General features: G+C 41.4%; 1 protein-coding gene across 1 annotated transcript in view; it reads left to right on the forward strand.

Moving 5' to 3' along the window:
- Nucleotides 1-13,691, forward strand: part of hth (Meis homeobox homothorax) — a 369,578-nt gene that overhangs the window by 29,711 nt on the left and 326,176 nt on the right. The window contains exon 5 of the mRNA XM_018540853.1: nucleotides 12,693-12,743. Within this exon, the coding sequence (XP_018396355.1) occupies nucleotides 12,693-12,743 (51 nt within the window). The remainder of the gene's footprint in view (nucleotides 1-12,692; nucleotides 12,744-13,691) is intronic.

Below are 13,691 nucleotides of genomic sequence, written 5' to 3' on the forward strand. Positions count from 1 at the left end.
TTTATTGTGTTTTTACAAAGAATTCAATATGATTTTATATGCAAAGTTTCTAGGTATTTGTTTGCCTTAAAAAATATTTTTTTTAAGGCGTAAGCATAAATTTATTAAATAAAATTTATTAAATAAAAATTTAATATAGATAAATTTAAACTACGGCAGTTTAAATCATATTCAAAATTGCATTACGAACAATTAACGAGAATCTGATGAAATATTTTATCTGCTGGAAAATATTTAAATAATGTTACAGAATTGTATACGACGCAGGGTGTACAAGAAAAAAGATTTAATAATAAATTGTAACTTCAATGGGGAGAAGTTACATCTACTACTATCATTTATATCTAAATCAATACGAATGTGGAATTAAATTTATCTCGCGTTCCGTTTGTCTTTCGCGGAATCAGTTAGTTCCGTTTAACAAGAATATATTCGAAAAATATATATTTTTATTGGGGTTATATGTGGAGATCGTACTTTTTATCGTCATTATTTTTGCGAAAATATTTTCGTCTTTTTTTCTCCATAGACAGTTTTTATTTAAACATATACGAGTACTATATTTCTCGAAATCACATGCTGAGCTAATGCCAAATTGTTGTTACGCTCTTGTTTTGATTTTTTACGTGGAAGAGAGAAAGATAAAATTGTAACGAGCAATGCATTTCGTTGAGCGTGTTCTCGCACTGTTGCCCACAATTTTTCGAAACGTCACGTCCGTTACCTGGCTTGTCACGACCGTATCGAGTCGCAAATATTCGAGCAAGGCAGCACCTTGCGTTTACGGCTGTCACTGTCACAACTGTCGACTGTGACCTTATTTAAAAATATTAGCATAGATGCGTAGGAACTTGGATAATGTTTTATTTACTTACTTGTGTAACACTAATGCAAGTTGAGAAAAGAAAAGAGTCCAAAACATTGAATATACAAAATTATGTTAATATACATAATTGTTATGTAAAAAAAAAATCTTAATAATGGAATTTTGTGGAAATCTTTTATCGCTGTAACTTTCTTTTCTTTCTCTCTCTTGATGCGAGTGTAAATCATGTAAAAATGCCTTTCATCGTTGATTTATGTCTTGATTTTTGTGCCACGAGGTCGAAAGTCCATCGGCGCGTTCGCGCGTTGTCTTCCGTGCCGCGATTGTGCGTGCATTGCTCTCGGCTATCCTCTCGACGCGCATTTGCAAAAAGCCGCCCCTGCGGCAGGTGTGTTACCAGTGGTAAATCGAGGGAGTTAAATGGGTATGGCAGATAAAAATTTTCGAATCGTCTACCGACTACTGTTGGCGGTGGCGGCGGCGCGGCGGCAGCGGCCAACCTGTCGCGGTGGATCGCTAGAGGAAAACATCTCCTCCTCGGGGCTGCTGGTGCAGTCACCATACGCGTAGTTGTTCTGGTAGGAAGGTGGCGTGGCTTCATTACGTCCGTGGCAAATCGCAATCTACGAGCAATGAGCTTCTATCGTAAAGAAGAGGCACGTAACGTTCGCGCTTTTTGCGCTCGTCCACTTCTCACCCTCTCTCTCTCTCTCTCTCTCTCTCTCTCTCTCTCTTCCTTCCGCGCGTCGCCTTTCGACCTTCCGTTCTCTTTCGCTCCTCGTCGATTCTCTCCAACTCCGGAGAGTTCTTTTCTTCTCCTCGGTCATCCTTCTTCTACCGCGTTCTCTGTCTCCGCGAGACAAAGATCTCCCTTCTGTACCAATCGAATGCGAGCTTTTTGCTGATAATTTCGCAGAACGGAAAAGTCGCCGAGTGAGATTACTTTCCGATTGCTGGGTATGGTGAGACTCTACCGTTTTCTTCGCCGGTTGTTAGCGGTGGTCAGTAGCGTAGTGAAGAGATAGTTCTGTTGGTTCTCTTCTCTAGTATTTCCATTATACACAGCTGAGTAAGCGTGAAAGTGCTCCTTCGAGCAAATTCGATGCAATTGTGATCACTGTATGCTGTATACCAAATCAATGCGGATAGAGAAAGTCCAGAGAACAGAATCTCACTTGGTGATCGTCTGCCATCGATTATATTAGAACAACAGATGTACAATTGTAAAAACATAACTCCTCTGGATTAAGTTTAATTTGTCGTGCATTGATAAAAACTGACAGAAATTGACAGAAAGTGTACTCGTGAAAAGAATTATTTCAAAAATGAATGCGAGACGAGGGTTTCATCGCGAGCGCTGTCAGACGGCTTTGCGCACGTTCCGGTAAATCGCGGGGAATTTCCTGATGGTACTAAACGGGGAAACCGCACGAGGAGACACCACGTGTTCGACTCCTTAGTGCGCGTCGTAAACGGAACGGGGGAAAGAAAGACGCGCGCGGAGCGAGACGTCATGTTTCGCGCGCAACGGAAAGCGGTAAAGCGAGCAATGCGAAGCGACGCCGGGCCACTAAACTTGTTGTATGGGTCGGCAAGAGGAAGAGTCTCCGCGACTGTGCAGCGCGGACAGAGATACGAGGAGTAAGAAGCGGGGGAGGAAGAGAAGGATGGTCAACCCTTTTCGTGCACGCGCTTAAATAATATTCCCATTAGCATAAGCGAGAAATAAGCCAATGAGATGCTAATTACCAGTCTTGCGTTTGGAGAATAATTATCGCGAGGGAGGGCATTCTACTCTCTCTCTCTCTCTCTCTCTCTCTCACCGGACGTTGGACCTCGCCTTCGTGATTTACTCGTGGCGGCGCGCGGTACACGCTCGAGGGCGGTAAGAAGCGGAGCATTACGTGTATACGTATATAGTTTCATTATTAATTTTTCAAATATTAATTGTGTGTAGCATGTATGCGTGTGTATGCTTCACGATTCGTCGTTTCTTGCGCAACGCGCGGTAACCCGGACGTTGTTATACGTATAGTAAAGATTTCGTTTCGTAATCTGCCGGATACAAGTCCGCGGCAACGTCAAATCTACTCCGAGTATAGTAGATACTATTCCGAGATGAAATGAAATTTTCTTATCGTGTGATTAATTTCAAACTATACTACGCCAATATATCGCGCGCTACCAGAGAGTGTCAGAGAATGTTTTTTTTTCTCTTTTTTAAAATTGCCCGCAATCTAAATCATTCATTGAAGCGTTGTTGTTCGGCGAGCACGATAAATTACACAACGTTTTTACATATTGCGTCAAATTTATTTTACATTTATTCGCATCCAAACATTTTTTTTTATTTTTGATCGTGTAAAAATTTTTGAACCGTTGTGCATATGTTACACGAATTGCATCGTATATTTCAAAGTCCAAAATGTTTTCTGATAAAAAATTCAGAAGACTCATTAATCAATAAGCTTTTTGATAAGATCAGAAGGATATTAATGTGATATACGAATGATTTTTTAACAGACTTGATAAAAGTTTATTTTATGTGTTATTTAATAGAATTACACGGTTTCGCGTGGATTTCACGCAGTCACGTTATTTCATTGCGAGTCGGCTAAAGGATTAAATAAAATTGCACGGAATGCGTGTACTTTGATTCGTGATATAAATCGTAATCATGGAGAGTCAAGAATATGCGACGCAAATATCATGTGAGGATCGACAAGTTATACCTTTCGAGCATCTTTCTCGCCGTATGCGTGATGTCGTGCCTTTAGCACGCGATTAGCGCGCGTGTTCTCAAGGCCCAATCGCTGCGGGCAATATTATCGCTGATTATTGCAATTTTGTTGCAATCTCCGTCGTCGTCTCGCTACCGCGCCACTACTGCCGTCGTCGTTCCTGTCGATCGATCCCCGCAGAAGCTAGGATCGTCGTCCGCAATCAGCGTTACTTTCGCGCAATTTCTATACAACGGCAAGGGAGAGCGATCGACCCGTATCCATTGATTCAATCACCACCGGTGCTGTTCATTATTTAATACCCGGATCCCGCGCGCGCGCATTTGAACCTTTCAACGTTAGAGCCCTAACGACTCTCAGTATACGACGTTGAAAGAAGCGATTGTAATCGCGTGGTTAACGTTTTACGACCGCGTGTATCATACATATGTGTATTGTGCGGCTGCGGGCATGTACTCGCGTCAGTCGCGCGCGAGTATTTTGCGAATATCATGCGCGAGTCTCTCTCTCTCTCTCTCTCTTTTGCCGAACACCAGTCTTTTCCTGCAAGACGCCTCTTCGGCCAATGCACAAGCATGGCGCGCTGATAAACATACCGCTGGAATGTATTCGGTTTTTTACTTCGCCCCAGCAGAAATATGTTGCTCTTATCTTCGCTTCGTGTATCCCGAGAAGTCGAGAAACAGGCGTGCCTCCTCCCGACTGATGGACAAAAAGAGATATTTATCTGGTCTCTGCGCCGCCGAGATTCAGGAACGTATGTGCTTACTCGCCGGGCTTCTTCCGCCCACGCCAGTATATGGTGGCGATATTATATCCTTGAGCGCGCGCGTCGTGACGCTCTTTTTAGTCGCGGTGGTTTGCGTATTAGGAATAAAGGCCTGATGGTTTTGAAGGTATGGAGCGGGGGAGGGTTTCGAGTGCCCCGCAGAGACTTCTCCAACCCAACTCGGAAAGGAAAACCACTGCTCGAACAGGGCGGAAAGAGAGAACCGTGGCGAATGCGTAAAGTATAATGTAACACAGAAGGACTGCCGAAAGTTATCCTGCGTATAAGCCACTCCGCCGGTGGTCCTTTATGCACGGCCTTTCGACTGATGACGATGTAGCCGCAACTCGCGCTCTGGCAATTTCACTGCGATTTTTCGCGATACAATTATTCTCCAAGTAGAACGAGTTAATCTGCCAACGTTAAATTTTGAATTTTACGGCCATTTTATCGTACGTCCTCAAATATATTATTATATTATCTCAAGTACCTATATAAGAAGAGTGTTACAAACTTTGATAGAATATGATTTTAATAATTGGACTCGTTTATAAAATAAATGTAGGCAGATTTCTTTGACTTGACTGTACAGATGTCAAATATTAGCACACTGTGACGAGATAGATATATTATTCACCTTACAATCGGTCGGGAGGATTAAAATTCAGAGAAACCAAGTAAAACGCGTACTCGATCATTCGACCGACGTGTGCGTCGATTATCGGTCGCGCTCGAGTACGTCAAATATTTAAGCAAGCCGTAGCGCATACGTCATCATCGGGTTGTGAGATGAGATCGCGTGTCGTCTAATAAATTCGGTATGTTGAAGCGCGGCTACGAATTAATTAGCGTGTGGAGTGGCGTGGCGTGGCGTAGCGCGTAGCCGTGGTGTGTGGAGTAAAGTTTGTCACAAGAGCGTGAGAGACTCTTGCGAGCGCGTGCGACTCGCTCGCTGCGTTATTATCTGTATGGGTCATCATCGCCGCGCGCGTATCAATAATCGAACTGATTAAACTTGGACGCTTTACATCGCTGTGCGTTGAATATCATCCGATAAGAGAGCACGTACAAACATACGCGAATCCGAATCGAGCACGTGCTCGAATATATCGAAACACACTTGAAGCAGTTTGCCGTTACACTCGCACATACACTCGCCTGCGGCCACTTGCGCACTCATATAAGACAAGTTCGCGAGCTCGTTAAGGCTGCCGGTTGTTAAGGCCGGAAATGTTTTATTTATACGGCATATTTTGTGGTAGAAATTGATTTTATAATCCTCATGTGTGGCGGTAATTAGCGGCGGCATTGACGATGCGCGCATAACGCCAGGCAAAAACGACATATTATACCGGACGAATATCGTTGAATGAATTTCTCGAGTACGGCGAAATAGCGTGGCAGATGATACATATGCATGTTTCGTTCGGTGATTATTCGACGAGGAAATGAGAGACACGCGGAATTAACGAAGAACAAGCGATCTGCATGGGCAGCGATCGAGCGACGATTAAGGACGATAAAATAATTTCCGAGCGAGGCGCATTTTAGTTGCTGCGAAGACGTCCCATGGTGCTTTCCGGGGAGCATGTTTTACTCATTCAGGGTTTATGTCGCCTCTGCGTGGAAACGACGACGAAAAAAAGAACCGCGGAACGGGGCTCGTTCTCCCGGACTCGACTTGTGCCGCTCGTTAAGACGTTAATGTTGCCGAAAATATTCGCAAAAATGCAGGTGCACTTAAAGTTGCTTGGACGCTTTTTTATATGTACTTTTTGCACATATAAGAATACTTTCGTATGCGCCTGTCTTTTTTATGGCACATCAACGATACGTAAGTTGATCACCTATGACCTACTTTAATTAAGATACGAAAGAAAGGACTCGTTAATTTAAATTTTTTAAGTGCCTATTTATTTAACTATTATCGTTTTTATCGCGTCAACAAACAATAATTAAAATAATACATACGATCGCTCTGTTTTGTTGAAAATATATTTTGGATATTATTTTCAACTGCGAGAGATGCTTTTCTCGCTCCGTTCGATTTTCTCGTCTCGTAATCGTTGACGAACGGGGCCGGAGTCAGCGGCCGAGGAATCATCACGCGACGCACTTTTTCTTCGTTTTTCTTCGTTTCCTCCGTTTATCCGGGCGGGCGCCCGTAGTGGTTTCTCGGCTCGTTTCGTGGTTTCTTCTTTGCCACACGAGCCCTTATATATATACATACATATACCACGGACCTTCTTTCTATACGGGACTTTGGGTTGGGTTATATTACGGCAGACTAGACTTCCCTCCCTCCCTCTCTCTCTCTCTCTCTCTCTCGCTCGCTCTTTGGAGCCCCGTGACTTTGCGCCGTCGCCGGGACTATAAATCTCCGGCTATTAAGACGGTAGTCCGCCGTTTTGATGGCCCGTGCCAGGACGCACTATCATCTTAATATCGCGTTACGTGCACGTGCGGGATGCCCGAAATTCTTACGCTCTACATACACGTCCTGTGATCAGTCGTCCTGATCGCGCGCGGCTATCAGTTATTATTGTTATTAATATTTTAAACGTAAGCACGCGAGTACAATTCTGTAATGTTCGATTTATACGTAGGTATATTTGTCACAGTTGTAAATTCATACTGCGTATACAAAAGTGTTATTTTTTTTATAACGTTTAATTATTTTGTATTTTACCATCTATATAAGATCAATAGATATTTTATAGTACCAGCATATGTCCTTATGATTCAGCTCTTCTGAAATAAAATCCTAAATTATGCAGGCAGTTTCATGGAGAATATTACTTTCTCGATTATACTACTATAAATAAGAGACACATTACAGCATAATTCGCATCGGTTTAGCATTAATTTGCAAGAGCATTAATTTACGTCATGAAACTTATATTTAAAAAATTTTTATTCTTCTTCTTTTGAAAATTCTTTTGTGCAAAATGATGATGAGGTGCATTTGTTCCGTTATAGATTTGTATCAAACAACATTGGCGATATTGATAATTGAGAAAACAACGCGTGGTCATACAACTACTTAAGATACAAGTAGTCGCGATGTATGTTTGCCGTTGACAAGTATCACACGATTTAACAATGTTTAAATATTGTCGCTTCGAGTGTCTTTGCGCGTTTCGAGCGTGCGACCAGGTCGTAGATAAACCGTCGTCCCTTGCTTGCATAGCGCTCTTGACTACCGTGTATCGCTTGGCTCACCTTCCTGCTCGCGTGTACACATTGAACAGGGAGAAGATATCTCCGAAGAATTTTTCATTTTCTTTGAGAAATATGCATTTCTAATATGTTAATAATTTTCAAGTGGCACGACGTCAAATTTGCTCTCTTTTGTGAACGATCGAATTTAGTATATACCGAATTTTTTTTTTACGACATTACGAAAGAGCTATGGTTTACTTGAGGAAGAATATTGTATGTGATAAGTGTTATTTTGGACAAATTGTGCATGAATAAGTATATTTGGATTGTTACGTCGAGCGCGATTGTGATATTTGTCGGTATAGATTGAAATAATTAATTATCGCGGGTCGACGAGCGATGTCGTTGGTGATAAAGATAACGTTGGCCAAAGCATTTTTTTGTCATTTTAACGCTGAAGCTAAAAAGTGATAATGAGACAGTCGGGATGTACTCTTTGAACGTACGATTATAATTGGCGCGAAATTCTCGATAGGAGAAATGAAAGCGTAGAGAGAGAGGGGAGGGCAGAGTTGGCCGAGTAATCTGAGAAAGAGGACGCTTACCTCGTAAATTATTGAACATCGATAAGAGTTGTCGCCCCTATGATGTCCCTCGTTAATAAGTGATACAATTAATAACTATTCATTAGAGCTGCTTGCGCTCATACAGGCTCAGAGGGTGACAACAATTTTCATATTACATGTCGCAATTTACATTTCGATCTGTTTACGCTCGATATTTTGGCGTCGCGCGTCGATTGATCCATCCTTGTGTCATTTGAAAACTTGATTTAGATACGTTGGGACGCGACGTGTTATTTAATTCAGACGACGATTATTTCGACTGTTAATCGCACCATCATACATACCGTTTCGCAATGACTTGACGTGAGGCTCACGTGTATTACCTCGGTACTCAGCAATCTCGCGAGAATCGAAGCGATTTTATCAACAGTTTTAGACCCCTTCATTTGTGTTTATCAGAGCTATAATATATGCCATTTTTTTTGACTGAGAGAATTGAAGAAATTGCACACGAATTTTTTGTTTCTCTACAAATATGCCCGCAAATTATTTCTATTCAAGCGCATCTCTTTTTCGGTTTCCTATCTTTCAGTGTTTGATTATTTATTTCGATCGCAAACCTAGCTTCTTTTTCCCACATGTTTGGTTTTATTTCTCGTTTTCTTTCAGGCAATGAAGACATACGCGATACGGGAAACAATTCTCGTGCGAACTCGTAGGAAGTATGCGAAATGTTTGTTAATTAATTAGGTTTTTTGAATCAATAACGCGAGATGTTCCCGTCAACGTGACTGCGCATTTATACATATACGATACAATTTTATGAATTCTTTTCCACGCGAACGAATGCCCAGCCCTCATACACACAGTCGACCATTCACTCTCGTTTGTCTTGTCTCTCTCTCTCTCTCTCTCTCTCTATCTGATGATCTCTTTGGTAGTCTCACTTTCGCTCTTCAGTCGCCATCACGTTCCTTTTTCCGCCGTCGCGCGCGTATGCGGACTAATTAATATGAGCTGTATATACGAGCCCATCTGCCCGGCAAGGTCCACCTATACGGGTACCGACCTGACTGCGCGATATAACGATCTCATCAAGGTCGTATCACGACTTCACCGTACTACTTTGCTGGACTGGAAGTGTTGAAAACGACCGGTATATTACGCGCGAAGATTTATGCAGCGCTGCCGAGATCGAATTTAATTTCCTCAAAAATCGTTTGCAATCAATTATAAGATGCTAATCGTGGTGCTTTAACGAACCGCGCATCACGAAACGGATTGACCTGCCATGTGAATTTTTTTATTTATCACTATCTTTTAACCTTGATACTCACTTTAATCTCAAAATTTACATTTATATTAATAATGACAGTTATGTGTATACGTTCCAATTATAAAAGAACGTTGGCAACGCGTTATTTAATATATAGATGCACGTATAATGGAATCGATTGGCATAAAAGTGGAGCAGTGGCGTATGCCTGCATTTACGTCATTGACAGTATCCATGCAGTTAATTTTGTCAATCTAAAGAATGGCGTATATTAATTGGGAACTCTACCGACAAGTGCATATACATTCTTTATTATTTGCAAGAAATGAACGAAGACGCTTCTTGATAATTTCATTATTGACATTCTATCGTCCTCCTTATGCAATAATGGATTGCTGTACCTGCTCTTTTTTTTTTTTTTTTTTTTTTTATTAATGCTTTTACTGTAATAGCTATTTTTAAAAATAAAGTCAATATTTTCCACATTATAATCCATGAAGTGGTTTGAAATGTGATTTGAATCACTCACGAAATATCCACGAGTTCTGACCAGATGTTTAGAGTACAGCATTCGCAAGGTGCGAAATCCCAACGCATTCTCATTTACACTTTCGTACATGTGCATCGCGTATTTCACGTATATATCACGCATTCGTCGGTGCAACATGCATCACACGTCACGGTGTAGTGACACTTGAGTAGAAGCGACCGCGGGGGAAAAGAAAAGTAAAAGAAAGCAACACACATACGGTGACGACGAAAGAACGAAAGAGAGAGAGAGAGCGCGAGATTCAAAGTAGGGGCTCCCTTCATCATCGGGCGTTGCTTCCGACTGCGTCGTCCCTGTCGGCTTATAAATAACACCATCTCCCTGTTTCTTCGTGTGTTTCTTAGTTTTTCTTCTTCCTTCGCTTCTTCCTCCTCCGACTCGGCTTCCCCTGCTTGGGAGATACTTGGCCGCTCGGCAAGCCTAATTAATAACACGTGATGAGCGATCGTGGCAAAACCTCCCGAGCCGAAAGATCGCAAGCGGAGCAAGAGAGCCGACGAAGAAAATATAAGAGAGAGAGAGAGAGAGAGAGAGTGAGTGACGGTGGAGTGACGTGGCCTGGACTAGACATCACGAAGAGCTTCATTCGCGCGATAGTTAGAGATACTGCAGACAAGCGTACTGTTGTGGAAGATCTACATACTGAAAAGACAGTGAATACATTATTTATATCTCGATGAAATTAAAAATTTTTCGCGTAACTATTACAAGAAAACATACATGGATAGAATCTCAACCAAAATAATTCGTCATGATCAAATGTGATCAAGTACGCTTTGAATTTTATATTTAGCTAGAATTTTTTTATTTTAAGATAAACGCCTTATTTCTTACAAATTGTGTAAAGTCTTATGTCAAAACGAAGGATATTCGTGATGTTGTTCTCGCACCGATCGAGAGTATGCACAAGGGCTCGTGCTAAGTCGTGGTAACTACGTCGTTATTGGTCGGGGGAAGCAACAAAACTGTCGGAGAATATAGAGAACACATTGTGTATAACGTCGAAGGCGAGAAGGAGAGACGAGAAACACATCGTGGCGAATCGTTTCCTCGCACCATCTCGCGAAGGAGCACCCGGGTGTTCTGTGTTGTGTGTTCGTTACTGGACCGATACCATCTTCGCTTTTTCTTCCAGCGCTCTCTCTCTCTCTCTCTCTCTCTCTCTTTCTGCTTCATCGCGTTCTTGTTTCTTTTCTTATCTACTCTCACTCTTTCCTCTTTCTTCTTTGCTGTCCGTTCGTCGACGAGGAGCCCTGAAGTGTCGAAGACCTGATACATATTCCTTTGACGCTGAACTGACGGCCTGTCGTGTATAACGTGGGGGGACAATTATTCTTTATTCTATTAGCAAATTCAATTTTTTGCTTATAGTAATTTCGATATCAAGCGGATCAACTTCCGAATAAGGGATTACCTGCAATATTTCCGTAACTTTTTGGATGCTACATTCATAAGCTGTACTTTGATGCATGACTCTTCTTATGGTTGCTCTTTTTTTGATAAGTCATGTATTAAGGAAACAGTATATAATAATAAATTTTTAGTAAATATACAAGTCTCATAATCATTTGTTTTATTACTCGCAAAATATTTTTTTTTTACTATTTATCCCATACAAGCTTTGAAATGCATTTTGGCGAAGTGATATCTCGTCCGCTTGCCATTCATGGTAGTTACAGACTCGGGCATTATACCTGCCTCGCTTAGAGCGTATCCTTCCATGGCGAAAGGATGATGAGGAGGCAGGAGGTAGGTAGTAGGTAGGCCTCGGATGAGTCCACTATCTCAGGAGCACTCATCGCGACCGCTTCGTTATCGGCCCCGCAGAATCATAATGGACCATAATTGCATAAATATAATGTTAATTAACAATTAAGATTGCCGCTTTGCCTAATTGAATCGCCGCTTCTGCTGTCTCCGAAAGAAAACGACGTTGCCGCAACGTACGATCTCCTCTTCACTTAGAGATTGCATGGGGGAATCTCGGGTGGCCTTAAATGTTAATGGCGTATCGGAAAATTATACCGACGGTCCTTCCGAGGACACACTTTCGATACTACGGACACGTCTAAAAAAGAAAGGAAAAAAAAGGAAAGAAACAATTATTACCTTTCGATGTCGCACCGTCGCGTTGTCGCGTCGACTCGCTTATCGAACTTTATATTCTGGTATTTTTCTTCTAAACATTGCGATAGATGCGCATTGCACGCATCATGCATTGGAAATATCGTACGGCAAATTTTTTTCTGGCAATATGGTTTTGGATTATTTTTCTTTTTTTTTTTTTTTTTTTTAATTTTTTTTCTTTTAAGAACTTGAGAAAATAGAAATTGTTAATCGACGATTATTAATGAACATTCTGTGCCAAACCCCTTGTATTTCTCTGACCCGTGATATCGAAATCATCGTGTACCCTGCACGAATTCTGCACTCCCAGGTTCAGATTCGGAATTAGCGAAATGCAGATGCAATAATAATGAATTCCCGTTAATAACCGTCGCGCCACCGCAACTATCGCTGTCTCATCGCAACGGTGATATCGCGCGACGGAAGAAATAAATGAAAATACGAACGTGCAAATAAAAAATAAAGGTCTGTTGCCGTTGACGATGCAGCAGCGTGTGGTTAAATCACGTCTCTGCTTCATGTTCCTTCTACCCTATCGTCTTCCCCGATCCCTGCTGCAGTCTTTCCTTCGTCATTTCTTTTCCTCTTCGAACCAGCCTCTTATCATCCAATATCTTTTTTCTGCCTTTGCGTTCGGCGAATGTATTTTATTCAATTGTTTTTTTCTCGTTTCAGATGGTTCAAGCGATTCAGGTCCTCCGGTTTCACCTCCTCGAGCTCGAAAAGGTGAGTATCCTTCACGTCTGCATTATAAGGCTCATAATGTTAATATTAATCCAACTGATGTGGGCGCGATTTATTACTGTAATCACCTATTCCTTCCATTATTATTATTATTAACGAATAAATTTTCATCAGAATTGTTTTCCATAATATTTTAACATCTTTTAAGAAGTGTCGTTTGTTCTAAAATTATAGTTATTTTATTGCTGAATTGAATATATATACAATATATATAGTGTAAATTCTGGAAATATCATTAGCTTATATAGACTCCTCTGTTACAACTTGTTCTATTTAAAAACATTGCGTGAAAATTATCTGTGTGTGTTGTTGATGCAAAAAGTAATTTTCCGACTTAAAACTATAGTAGTGGTCGATTGGAAATTCTCGCGATCGGTCTTATTGTGAGAAATTACCGCGCCCGTTTGCCAATAAGTTGTCTTTAACACCTGAAAAACGACTGTTATGACTGCGGGGGCAATCTTCCGTAATTGCGGTGAAAGCTTGACATCTACAACGCATTCGTCGAGACTACGACGTGAACCAACTCTACACGTAAGTGGAGTCATTTTACTGTCCAATGGTTGGACGGCGACAGACGCTTTACCAACTTCGCAGTTGTTTGCTTTGGAACGGTAGTTCCATTTTTCTTTTTTTTTTTCCTCTTTCTTTATTTGTTACGACACCTTGTCTTCTTTCCGAAACGAAATATTGGCGAAACGAAATGACAATATTCGCCAACATTTTACCTGCCGGTCAGTCACAGAACAACGTGGAATTACATAGCCACGTGTAAACGGTGAAAGTGAGACATCTGTTGAGGAAAATTCCAAGACTTTTCATTAGCGATGCGAAAGGGCTCTTGACTGCGGTTACTGTGTTTTACGAGATTCTCTGCATTTTCTTTTTCTTTGCTTTGCAATGTATTGGCGAGAGAGGTAGGCTAATAGA

Source organism: Cyphomyrmex costatus, unplaced genomic scaffold (genome assembly GCF_001594065.2).
Source record: "Cyphomyrmex costatus isolate MS0001 unplaced genomic scaffold, Ccosl1.0 scaffold270, whole genome shotgun sequence".
NCBI classification, from domain to species: Eukaryota; Metazoa; Arthropoda; class Insecta; order Hymenoptera; family Formicidae; genus Cyphomyrmex; species Cyphomyrmex costatus.